Source organism: Mauremys reevesii, linkage group 11 (genome assembly GCF_016161935.1).
Source record: "Mauremys reevesii isolate NIE-2019 linkage group 11, ASM1616193v1, whole genome shotgun sequence".
NCBI lineage: Eukaryota > Metazoa > Chordata > Testudines > Geoemydidae > Mauremys > Mauremys reevesii.
In genome coordinates, this window is record NC_052633.1 from 6,299,787 (window position 1) to 6,312,719 (window position 12,933).

Here is a 12,933-nt window from a genome sequence, read left to right on the forward strand (position 1 = left end):
GTCCTTCTCCTGCATAAGGGGACGAGGCTACTACCTGTCAGCGAGAGAGAAGAACAGGCTAAGTTTGGTCAGCACAATACCAGTGTGGTCCTGAAGGAGGGAATAGTTCAGACTCTCTCATTGTGGAGACCATACAACAGAGTTGTTGATTCTACTGCAGTGCCTTCCTGAAGAAGAAAGCATTCTAGCTAGTACGAGGATGCAGAACAGTGCGTCTCAGGAGAGGGCAGAGACAGAGAGATCCAAATCATACACATTCCTCAGCCTGTCTACAAGCATCTAGCTAGAAAACCCATTTTTATAGTTAACTGTCCCACTTCACATTCCACAGAAAACCTATTCTCATGGTCTACTCACCAGGAGTCGTGCCAGCAGCCCCTGGGGTGTAGGGAGTTTCACTAGGGAAAGAAAGAGAATATCATGAATTCTGCCAGACTTTCAGAGAGTCCTGCTGATGTTATTCACCTAGCCATTTCCAACGTGCCCACCAATGTTGAATGCAGCTGATCATAATTTGCATTTCCATAGTGCTTTCAGTCTGAGCTTCTCAAAATGCTTTACAGCCATGAATGAATTCCATCTCACAGCACCTCTAGGAGATTGCCATTAATTACTCCTTCATTTCACAAGTGGGGAAGCTGAGAGAGAAAGATCAGGTGATTTCCCAAGGTCACATCAGAATTTTGGTGGCAAGCTGGGAACAGAACCCACATTTCCTAGCTCCATCCCATGGCCATGTTGTAATCACAAGACCATCCCTCATTTTAGCCTTCTCATTGCAGATGAGAGAACTGGAGCAGACTGAACCTGTTCATTGCGTAGTGTGCCTGGAGAGAATAAATGAAAGAGTTTCTGTTATAAACCTGGTCCACCGTAGTCAAGGCAAGCAGCTTCTTCTCCTTCCTGCTGCTTTTTCTCAGCCAGCTCCCTAAGGCATCTGCAGAGAGTCTTCAAAGTACCAGTGTACTGAACTGGCACCACATATTCGAGAAGCCTTGGCCATAACACCTGCAGAGAAGAGCGAGACTGTTCAGTACGCAGCTATTTCCATCCCCCCACCTCCAATATCCTGCTGTCGGAATCCCTCCCTCTCATGTAGCTTGTAGCTTAGCCCCCTGGGGGACCTAAGGGCAGTTGCACTCAGACAGTGGAAAGAATGAAGAGAAGATCTCTGCAACATGATTCCTTCCAGTTCAGTTGCTTTCTATCTTTTCTCTAATGTGAACCACTTACTCCATGATGAAGGGGTCACATCCCTGACATGAATCTGACATGCTGTTCCTCCATTATGCTGACTGTGCAAAAAGCTTCCTTGTGGGGAGGTACAAGGAAGATAAGGAAGAACGTCCCTATTTCAAGAAGCAGTAGCAACAGGTCACTTACTTGGGTCATTCCAGTGACCGAGGTGTCCAGACATTGCAGGATGTCAGTGCACAGGGTTTGGATCGTGTTTTCTTCCGGAATAGCCTGGGTGAGAAGTGTTGTACCCTGCTGTGAGACAGCTCTATAGAACTTATTAGCTAGTAGCAAGACACTGGCTAGAGAATCAGTGTCCTTCTCTTACAAAGCCATCATGAACATTGACCTATGCCTGCTTTTATATTGCACTGGAAGTGCACAAACATCTGAAGGGAAGAGAATAATGGAAACTCTTAACTGGTGGGTCAGATCCCAGGCTTAGGAAAACCCTAAAGTGAAGGGAATGATTCTCCGAACACAAGAGTTTCCCCAACAGGGTTAATTTTCTTTAAATTTGAAAAACTGTTTCATCTTTTTATCTCTGAGGAAAAACATTCAGACTCTGCCCAGTGGAAATCAATATGCAGAACCAGGGGGATCCACTCTGTTTGTTCTGATGCCCCAACCAGCTTGGTCATTCTGGGTGTAGTGAGTGTGATTCTATCAACGGGCCTAATTCTGCTCTTACTTACACTGGACTAAATATTGATTGACTCTACTGATTTCAGTGTAAAGGAGAGCAAAACTGGCTCGAGGAGAAAAAGCAGCCTTCCTTAAGATGGGGTGTGTGTGCGTGTGTGTGTGGAAAAAGGCCCTTGGAGTATTGCCACAAGCTCCAACTTTGAAGAAAAGGGGCCAGGCAGAGCTAAGATCTTCAACAACTTACTGTAAAGTTGAACTGTTTATGTTAATACAGATCATGGATCCAATCATGGAGCACAAAGTGTCTGGAGCCCCTGGCTGTGTCCATGGATAGAAATACGGATTGAAGACATTTTTAAACTAGTACATGTAGATTAGAGCATGTAGTGAGGGAAATATGCAGCAAGCTGTTCCAGGCTCTTGACAGTCTGGGATGCAACCTGCATAACCTCGGTATTTTGCTGATAGTTTATGTTTGCTTCAACAGCCACCGAATTGGGCACCATTATGTTCTCTGGAGAGTCTATTGAAAACAAAGAGATGTGCTTTCTTGTACAAGAACATTTCACTGAAAAATGGTGTTTTCAGAATTTTCAATGACTCATCAGAGGGTTGAGGAACCTAGATGACTCTGTTAGATGTAAATACCCAGTGTGAGAGTCTGATCTGTTACACTAGTATAAATCCAGAGTGACGCCACTAAAGTCAGTGGAGTTACCTTGACTTTACACCAATATAACTGATCAGATTCTGGCTCTAATCCTTCAGTCCAGTTGTCCTTGAGTCAAAACTCCCACTGAAGGCAAGGAGCAGTCAGCATGCAAGAATGGTAGGACCGAGTCTTAAGTGTTAAGAAGTCTCCTTACTAGTTTGCTGGTGGACACGCTGAACTCCGTGAAAACATGTGCTACCATATCCCAAGCTGCACAGTTCTCCACACTTTGTAAGCTGAGCAGCCTCTGGATGAAATGAAGAACTGCCTTCCTCACCTGCAAGGGCAGAGATGACACACATGAGTTATTGTTATCCCTTCTGCCTGAAATAGGAGATAGGATATGAGAGTCCTTATGCTTTTGATTTGATCTCCTTGGCTTATAAACATGGATCCATTTAACACAGTCAGGATAATGACATGCCTTCTCTAGTCTGCAGTCTCTCCTCTGGATCTGAATGAAAGCTCCACCCAGATGTCCATTCATCCCATATCATTGAAAAAAATTGAAATATTTCACTGCTCCACACACAATCTTACCGTAGCATTCTGATCACTGAAAGTGGATTTCACTGCCTTCACAATCAGACACTTTTTCGGTCTTGTCTCGGGCACTGAAAGATAAGGAGAGGTGTACAGTACTTCTTTGTTCCACACACTCACTTTCCACATTGGAATGAATCCCGGATTTCAAAAGGCCCTATTTAAGAGTAATACCAAGCTTCTCTCATACACAGAATCAATGGGGAAAACATAGGACCAGACTCTGGTCTGAGTTACACTAGTGTAAATCGAAAGTAATTCCAGTTCTATAAATAGTGCCATCATGCTGCCATGATGGAAATAGTATAAAAGAATTAGATAGACTGAGGTCAATCTGTGTTTAACACAGTCTAACAGAACTCAGAATCTAGTCTACAGTGTCTAATACTGACGATTATCGAGTCAGGGGTATTATTTTATTTTTGATTATCGTTAATGTGCATTAGCCCCAAGTCAACTTCTGTATCTGAAGTTGAAAAATACCTTGGGCTACATTCAGCTCTTAGTTGAACCTGTTGATTTCTGTGTGGCCATAGGGGGGTAACTTAGGGCAGCATTTTGCCCCTTAGTGGATATCCAGACCACTGGTGACTGTGTGTTATAGAGATTCTGTGCCCCATTTGCAGAGGTGATGAGTCTGTTACAGCCCTGCCGGGCCTACAGAGCCTTGGTTCTTTCGCTCAATCTATAGTAGCTCATGCTTTTAGCTCTGGATCAGGGCTGGCTTTAGGCCGATTCCCCTGATTCTCCTGAATTGGGCCCCGTGCCTGACAGGGCCCTGCACATAACTGGACCCCACGCCCAGTGACCTTTTAAATTTTTACTCACCCGGCAGCGCTATGGGTCTTCGGCGGCACTTCAGTGGCGGGTCCTTCACTCGCTCCGGGTCTTCGGCAGCACGTGAAGGACCCGCTGCTGAAGTTCCACCGAAGACTCAGAGCGAGTGAAGGACCCGCCGCCGAAGTGCAGCCGAAGTCTCAGGGCACCGCCCGGTGAGTACAAGCCCCACAAATCAGGCCCCGCACTTCCTAAAGCCGGCCCTGCCCTGGACGTCCCCAACTCAACCCTCAGCATGTCGGCCAAGAGGGCAACTGGCACAGTTGCTCCTGTGTTACTTACAGTCAGCACCAACAATAGCTCTGAGCAGATTCAGAGATGCCACACGAACAGCCTCATTCTCAATCTCCAGCTGCGAGTGCAGAAAGGCTATCAGATCATCAGGAGAAGAACGGGCTGCAAGGCAAGAAATCACGTCCTCGCTGATGACAGAACTCTTATTGTTACCATACCTTACAAAGGTAAGGAAGTTACAAGGAAACTACTGTGTAACTCAGTCTCTCTTCCCCTTACCTAGCTGAACTACACAATGGACCAGCTCTGTGTGATTTTCCATGCTGAGCGGCTTAGCTTGAGAACAGATCTGTGGGAAGAAGGGAAATGGTCAAAGAAAAACTAATCAGAAGCAATTGAAAAGAAAATGTTCAATTAATTTCTAAGCTTCCACTTCCTACTTGTCCAACTAGAGGTCTGAACCCCAGGTGGATGGTACTGAATGCACAGCAAGAATCAAACACAATGTCCAATACATTAGATGAGAGAAGCTAGAGTGTTTTGAACGGCAGAGCTCATCGAATCAAGACACAGCCACAGTGTTTACTGTACAACTCTGACTCCCCCTGATAAACGGCTTATGGTAAAATTGCTTTACAAACTGAGCTGGATATTAGCCAAGAAAGTGAGACCACTACCTGCTTACTCTTGAGCCTGCAGAAATCAGTAAGGCATGAGGCAGTCCCCAGGCTCTGCACTATCATTTCATAGATTTGGATTGTTAATATGCTTCAGATCTGCTGTGCCTAAGCTCAAGGGATCCAAGCAAAACCACCCCTCACCTGGTTATGCAGAGCACTGCAGATGGCTTGAAACTTCCCGTCAGGGAGAGGGATCTTATATTCACCAGAGACCTCCAAGAGCTGGCTCAGACTCTGCAACAGAGGGTGAAAGTCAGATGGTGGCACACACAGGAGCAATATGTAGTGACTGAAGCAGATTCAGGATTCATGGATTCCAAGGCCGAAACGGATTATTGCCATCATCTAGTCTGACCTCCGGTATAACACAGGCCACAGACCTTGCCCAGAATAATTCCCAGAGCAGAGCTTTTAGAAAAACATCCCAATCTCTATTTAAAAACTGTCAGTGAGGGAGAATCTGCCTTGGCCCTTGGTAAATGGTTGTAATGGTTAATTATCTCACCATTAAAAATGGACACCACATTTCCAGTCTGAATGTGTCTTGCTTCAGTTTCTAGCCACTGGATCAAGTCACCCCTTTCTCTGCTAGACTGAAGAGCCCGTTATAAAACATGACTCCCTCATGTAAGATATTATAGACTGTCATGAAGTCACCCTGTCACAGGATAGGTCCACCCCGTCAGGGTGGTACCAGGTTGTGGAGGAAATGAAGTAGATCTCGGGCGGCCCAGCTGGCCTAGTCTCCTTAGCCACCGCAGCAGTCCTGACTCCTATGGCAGCATAGCCTAATGGTTGGGATCAGCGCAGCAGCCCTTCAGTGAGGTTCCACGGCCAAACAGCCTGAGTCTGTAGGGCTCCCCTTCTAGGTATAGCAGTGCGGCCTAGTGGCCAAAGTCAATGGAACCACCCTTGGCAGCAGAGCAATGCGGCCTAGTGGCCAGAGTCATTAGAACCACCTTTTGCAGGAGGGAAGTGTTGCCTAGTGGCCAGCCCTTCTCCACTGGGTCCTACGTATTCCACAGGTCCCAGGCCAGGGCCCTGTCTTGCCGCAGGGGTATCTGCCACCAAATCAGCGGGGATCCTTCCAAAACACACCAAGTCAAAGCCCAGTGCCTCAACTGGATCAATGCTTAGTCTACCTAGGATACTTTCCACTCAGGAATTCTGTGGTCTCTCCTCCATCTCTGGCATTGGGCGGCTGGGGGTCGGTTGCAGCCACAGTCTGGCTGATCTCTGAATCCTGGAGCACTGGCAGTCTCTCTGCAGGAGCCTCCAATGCACCCAGGGCCGGCGCTTCCATTTAGGCGAGCTAGGCAGTCGCCTAGGGCGCCAGGATTTGGGGGGGGGGCGGCATTTTGCCTGGAGGGCGGCAGGTGGTTCCGGTGGACCTCCTGCAGATGTGCCTGTGGAGGGTCCGCTGGTCCAGCGGCTCTCGTGGAGCATCCGCAGGCACGCCTGCGGCAGGTCCACCGGAGCCGTGGGACGGACCCTCCGCAGGAACGCCTGCGGGAGGTCCACGGAGCCGCGGGACCGGCGGCAAAATGGGTAGAGCCGGCCCTGCGCCTAGGGTGCCAAAAACCCTGGCACTGCTCCTGAATGCACCTCTGCTCTCTTCGGCAGCCATCCCAGACTGAGCTGAGTGGCTCTCTTTAATATCCTGGTTCCAGCTGAAGCATGCCCAGCAGAGATGAGGGGCCATGGCCTCCTTAACCCATAAAGTACGATTATCCCGTGTTGAACCAATGTTGGGTAGCTAAACCCAATCACACACCCTTTTACTTTCTGTTTGTTAAACTAAATAGATTGAGTTCCTTGATTCTACCACTGTAAGGCATGTTTTCTAATCCATTAATCACTGTGGCTCTTCTCTCAATCTCCTCTCCAATTTATCAACACCCTTTTTGAGTTGTGGGCACTAGAACTGGACACCGTATTCCAACAGTAGTCACACAAGTGCCAGATTTAGAGGTAAAATAACCACTGTACTCCTCCTAGAGATTCCCCTTTTTATGCTTTTCAGCTTTTTTGGCCACAGCATGAGCTCATGTTCAGCTGATTGTGGTGATCATGATGAACAATCTTTTTCAGAGTCACTGCTTCCCAGGACAGCATCCCCCATCATGTATGTATGGCCTAAATTCTTTGTGCCTAGATGCTCACATTTACATTCAGCCATATTTAAATGCACCTTTGTTTGCACCCAATTTACCAAGTGATCTAGATCTCTGTGAATCTGTCCTCGCCATTTTTTACCACTTTCCAATTTTTATCTCATCTCCCAACTTTATCAGAGATGTTTTTATGTCCTCTGCCAGGTTATTGATAAAAAGGTGACAATCGAATTCTCCTTTGCTGCTTCAAGCTTCCAGAATGTCTCTGATGCCATCTACAGATTTTACTATATTGAAGCAGTTCTGTAGTGCTCTGATGCTATCAAACAAGTCCGTCATGCGTTGGTTCCCTCCAAATCATGGGTATTTCAACCCCAAAAGTGACCACATACTGTACCAGAAAGCTTCAACCAACAGAGATGGTGAGTAAATATCACTACCAAGAAGTTATAGCTGTCTCGTGAGTTCATTTACAACAGTGTAGCCGCACTGAAGACAGAATATGGCCCGTTAATTCTTGCTCATGTGGTACTCAGGGTAGATGAAATAGAGAGAGAAGGGGAGTGAGACAATATCTTTAATTAGATTATCTCACCCACCTTGGCGCTGTTGGGACCAACATGGCTACAACAACACTGCATAGAACGGGAGGTGAAATAGACAGGCAATGCTTTTAGATCCATCTAGTTACATAATCCAAAGCAATCACCCTCAAGCCTCCTTAGTATTAATTTTCAGCCATTGACCATTGGCTTGGTACTGACCAGAGACAACATATGGCAGACCATGCTCTGAGGAGCTTATGAACTAAAGAGAGACGCAGAGTTGACAGGATGTACTGGGAAATCATGAGGAGGATCTTGTTGGGGAGGGGGGCAGGTGTTTTGTTTTTTATTTCCTTATCATCCTCCCCAGGAAACAGAGGATGCTTTTCATAAGAGGCATTTACCTACAAATCTTCTTGCCTGGCTCACCATGTGTATAAACCCAGAACTCGTGTGGATATTTATTTTCTAACAAGTCACTGTCTCAACCAGGAAACCCCACTGGCAGCAAATTCCTTGTGCAGTTCATACATGCACACACATAGACAGTTACCTTAAGGAGTGGTACCTCACCTTGGTGACGTGAAAAACATCAGTGTTTTCATTATATTGCTCAAGGAGCCATGAGAGGTGTTCAAATATCTGATCTTGATACTCCTCTTTGTGTAGCAGGAGGCTCATCATGGGACCAAGGGCTTTGATGATAGCCTGCTTGAGCTGCATAGATGAGACACAGAATTTATGTTCCTACTAATTCATTCAGTATCATCCAATGGGCACACCTTTTCTACTTCCAATGCCTGCAGCTTCCCTTGTTCCACTGTAGGAATGGGCCTATCTCAATATTTCCTGGTAAAGAACCGGGACTCGTAGGGTTGGTTTCAGGATTATATCCTAATGCACCTCACAACTATACCAGGTAAAATATTCCCCAGATTAGTATGCATTCTAGGCCAACTCATCCCTGCTGGAACTCCACTGGGGCTGAATGGAGGAATTAATTTAAGCCACTATCCCATGTTTATCTGCACGTTAGGTGCATAAAACTAGAATCCATGTACACTGCGTACTGACAGAATTTCCATGATGTGGTGACATTATAAATGTTTGGGTTTTAGATGTTTTACATGACACTCTGTTCCATCCAAAAGGACCTACCACTAAATGCCATCATCACAATGAGTGTCAGACACATAGAATTTAACGTTACAATTTCTGCTAAAGGTTTAGAGAACCAGCAATTCTCACCTCCGGCTCCTCACAGGTCAGCCAGTTGCTGGTCACATGAGTGTAGACGGGAAGAAAATGATTGCAGAGTCGCAATTGGCCCACTTTGGGAATGAGCACTTTTCCCAGTTAGCCAAAAGAGACGTACTGCCCTTGACCATTGTTCCAGAACTGCATGGACGGAGAGAAGACAGGCAATGTGAAAAGGACACATTAGTAACGAGGAGAAGTTGCTTTATCCATGAAGACACCCAGGCCAAAAGTTTACTACAATTCCATGGCAGCTACTGCTCTGTTCAGGACTAGACGCTGAAATCCAACATCAATTTTGAGCTATTTCTCTTCCCCCCATTCCATGTCTTGTTTCTCAAAAGGCTTTTTAATTTGCAGATCTCTCAATCTATTTTCAATAAACAGCATCTGAAGACAATTTTTTCTCCCTTCCTTGTTACCTCTTAATTAGAGCTGCTTGAAAAAAACAGTTTAAATTAAATTACAAATCTTTACTGATGGTGATTTTTTCTTTCAAAATTGCAAAGTTTAAAAATCATTTCTATTTTTCAAAAATTAAAAAAATCCAGCCACCTCTTTAGATACTCAGAAACACTGGATGCACACTTCCTGATCAGACTTGTCACTGACATTTTCACATTTGTTTTTCATCAAATTTGGGGGGAAAATTATGGAAAATATAATTAAAAATCAAAATATTTCAGCAAGCTCTCCTCTGAACGACTCGTGTCCTCTGCAGTTATTGTTTATTTAACTCTAACACTGGATGATTTTATCTCGAGTTACAGTTTGTCTGAAAGATGTTCAGTGCCCCTAACTGCCATTGGCTTTACTGGGATTTGAAGGTAGTGGGGAGCACTTTGCCCTAAAGGTAGGTGTATCTAGTGTCCTTGCTAAGAAGAATTAGGGCCCAATCCTGTTGTCTATGAAGTCGATGGCAAAATTCCCATTTACCTCAAAGGCACAGGATTAACCCCTTACTGAGCATCACCTGAAAAGCAAAGGAAGAGAGAAGTGGAGAGGAAGAGAAGACAGAAAGAGGGTGAAAGGAGATGATGATAAAGAAACTAAGAGGAGAGAATGGGTGAAGGAGTGGGAAATGGGATTTTTAAATGTACAGTATTGAAATCTGTTCCCTTCACCTCCTCCCCCAGGAGACTGCCGGCAGATGGGCAGCTTCAGCCTTTGTGTCTGTTTATTTTAAATTATATCCATGAGTCATAAAGGGCTTGAACTTACAAATGCTCAGTGCCTCCTGCAAAGTACAGAGCACTCTCAACTTCACTGAGTGCTGCGGGAGCCAAGGAACGCACCACCTGGTGCAATCCAGGGCAGGGAGCACAGTTCAGGGCATGTTTGCAAACTTGGTCAGTCACTCCAATCTGTACCAAGACTCCCTAAATATCCATTTGGGGCACCTGCTGGCACTTACCACCGCAAAATGCTTGTCTCAGCCTGCCGTCCTTGACGAACTCCAGCATGGAGAACATGGTGTTCAGGGTCACTCTCACAAAAGGGATACACTTACGTGCTGCAGAAGAGAAGGAAGATAGATAATCGGCTGCTCTCTGCCTTCTTAGAACACACTTAGAAACACTGAGGGGCAGGATACTATGGGCTCCTGGGTCATTTTGCGCTGCGTAAGCAGAGCAGACTGGCTTTAAAGGAGCCATTGAAAGCCAGTGGGGGATTCACCCTGAAGAGAGGAATCCTGCACCAGTGCACAGCTGTGCCCGATGCTCAACTCACTCCCAGCATAAGGGGAGAGAGCATTGGGGCGGGATGGGAAGTGGGGTGGAGAAGAGCTCCACTAGACCTGATCTTCCACTCATTCCCATCCTTAAGGAACTTCAGTTGGGGGCAGAAGTTAGAGCTTCCACTGCCGTCTGGACAGCTCATGATCTGGAAGCCAGAACTAGCAAGAGCAGTGAATCCTTTGTCTCTCCACACACGCACACACTCAAGCAGAGCTCTGTTTAGCTGCAACATTTTTAGGTAGAGAGAGTAATCCCCTGTCCTTAAATGAAAGACGATAACTTTGAAACAAAAGATGGAAGTTACCATACCATAGGCTGATGACAGGTTGGCCAGCGTAACTAAAATAAACTCTTCAGGCAGCTTCGGTGGTTTCAGATGACAGTGTAGCTCATACATGACATGATCAAAATAGCAGCTTGCCAGAGTCACTAACGTGTTGCTAGCTGCCACTTTTACTTCAGTTGTTGCTTCCTACAAAAAAAACAAAACAAAACCAAAACAGAGAAAGACTGAAGTAACTGAAGCCGGTTGCACTAGCCAGAGTTGTTTATATGAGTCAAGATCTTATTTCTGTGCATAAGTTCCGAATGAACTCACCCAACTTTCTGCGGATACAGTCATTAGTCATAAATATTCATTGAGTCGTTTGGCTAAACAATTTTCAGCCTTCGAGTTGCTTGCAAGCTGCTTAGTTAGACTATTCATTATTAGCTCCTTGTGGGTGGATGACTGGTCACCTTAGTCACGTGATATTTTGCCCTGCCCTGCCCTGCCCTGAGGAGGTAGTGAGACACAGACAGCTTCAAGATATTCAGAGAGCTTTCCTGGAATAAACTGTCCCCCAAAAGGAGGCTGACTTCCTTTGGAACAAGAGAGATTTTTCCATGGGTTTTCCTGCTGCCAAACTAGATTCTAAATCCAATGCTGCTGCTTTTGGAGATAGCTCAGATTCTGTCTGTCTGTCTTAGAGCTTTATACTGCCACTTATCCCTATAGTATCAGAGCGCCTCCCACATAACATCAGTATCAATAATGAAATCCCTAGTAGACTTTGGGAAAGACGTGCTCCTTAAGAAACCACAGGCCTGTCTCCGTGTCTGAGATCATGTGTCTCGGGTCCTGATCCTGCAAAGCACTTAAGCACATGTGTAACTTTCACATGTGAGTTTTCCCATCTTATGCATGTGCACAAGTGCTGTCTAGGACCTGGGCTTTGGTCTGGAGGAAGGTGTGGGCCTCTAACAGAAGAATACATTTTCATTTCAGTATATAGTTTACCCCCCCCCCCAAAAAAAGAGAGTTTTAATTAGTTAAAGCTTTGGATCCTTTGATTAGTAGCTCAGGAGAACTAACTTACCTGAGTCTCTCTCATCTGGTCTGAGGCTAGGCTTACAATGTTTTTCACTAGCCTTATCTCTAGGCCCCCGGTGTCCTGCTGTAATACCTCCTCCAGGATATAGTAGATGGCTACTCTGTTTTGCTGGGGACAAACCAGAAAGAGAAAAAAATTCGGAAAAGTTTTCTTGATGACCACACAGTAATTTGACAAATAAGCCCCTGCCCTAAAGAGCTTCCAATCCAAACATGAAATTATTAGCCTAAGTCTTATCATAACAGAGCAGGTCTGTGGCCAGGAAGAGAATCCATATCTCCTGAGTCATTATCCAGAGTCCTATCCCCTAGGCCACACTGACTCCTCAGCCAGCATGCTCACACAACTACTCCATTGACTTAATTGGTGTAAAACATGCCATGCCCTCCATAATCACCATATTAGCAGCACTTCAGAAGCAGCCGAACAATTGACATATTTTAATCTTCCTGCAGAGAAAAAAGCCAGAAGAAGCCTCCTTCACTGCCCCCTTCTCGAGTTTCATTTATTGAAAACAAACAATAAAAGAGCCCCTTGCCCTTGCTCTAGTCATTCCAGACAGAATTGGTAAATGTGTAATTACAAAATACCCAACTTCCGCAGTAAGTCCTCAACAGCTCCTAGCAGAAATTAGCTCAGCAGTTAGATCTACATTGACAGTCGCACAGTTAAAGGTGTCTTTTATGAGGCCCTTCAGTGTAGAAATTCACAGATGATACTAAATATGGGGGAGTTTAGTATCAGCTGGGACAGAAAAAAAATAAAGAGGGACACAGAGAAATTAAAAACCTGAGCAGAGAACAAGATTCCTTTCAGAAAACTGCAAACTAGCACATCTGGAAAGGATGTAACTGACATAATGGGAGGGAGAAAAGTGGGAAGCAACAAGTGCCCTGGGGGTGACAGTGAAAAACCAAGTCAACGTGTATATGCAAGGGGTGACAGCTACCACAAAGAGCCATGTGGGTTGGGTCTTTTCCACACAGGGATCATGGCACAAAGCAGGAAGATGACAGTT

At 45.5% G+C, this 12,933-nt stretch overlaps 1 protein-coding gene across 1 annotated transcript; it reads right to left on the reverse strand.

The window, feature by feature from the left end:
• Window positions 1-2,217: 2,217 nt before the first annotated feature.
• LOC120374492 (maestro heat-like repeat-containing protein family member 2A) lies at window positions 2,218-12,315 on the reverse strand. The gene is made up of 12 exons (XM_039494239.1): window positions 12,295-12,315; window positions 11,901-12,023; window positions 10,852-11,014; window positions 10,218-10,316; window positions 8,795-8,892; window positions 8,120-8,263; window positions 5,029-5,121; window positions 4,487-4,556; window positions 4,256-4,369; window positions 3,134-3,207; window positions 2,748-2,870; window positions 2,218-2,404 (listed from the first exon to the last, which is right to left on the reverse strand). Exons 1-12 carry the CDS (start codon window positions 12,313-12,315, stop codon window positions 2,387-2,389), a joined length of 1,140 nt encoding a protein of 379 aa, XP_039350173.1. The 3' UTR covers window positions 2,218-2,386.
• Between the last annotated feature and the right edge of the window lie 618 nt (window positions 12,316-12,933).

Bases quoted from the DNA above. Each gene is read 5' to 3' on its own strand.
- LOC120374492 (XM_039494239.1), bottom strand. From the start codon at position 12,315: ATGGTGATTATGGAGGGCATG. The intron at 12,024-12,294 runs GCATGTTTTACA...GTTTGTCCCCAG, and splicing joins TGGTGATTATGGAGGGCATG to CAAAACAGAGTAGCCATCTA. The intron at 8,264-8,794 runs GTGAGAATTGCT...TCATCTATGCAG, and splicing joins TGACCTGTGAGGAGCCGGAG to CTCAAGCAGGCTATCATCAA.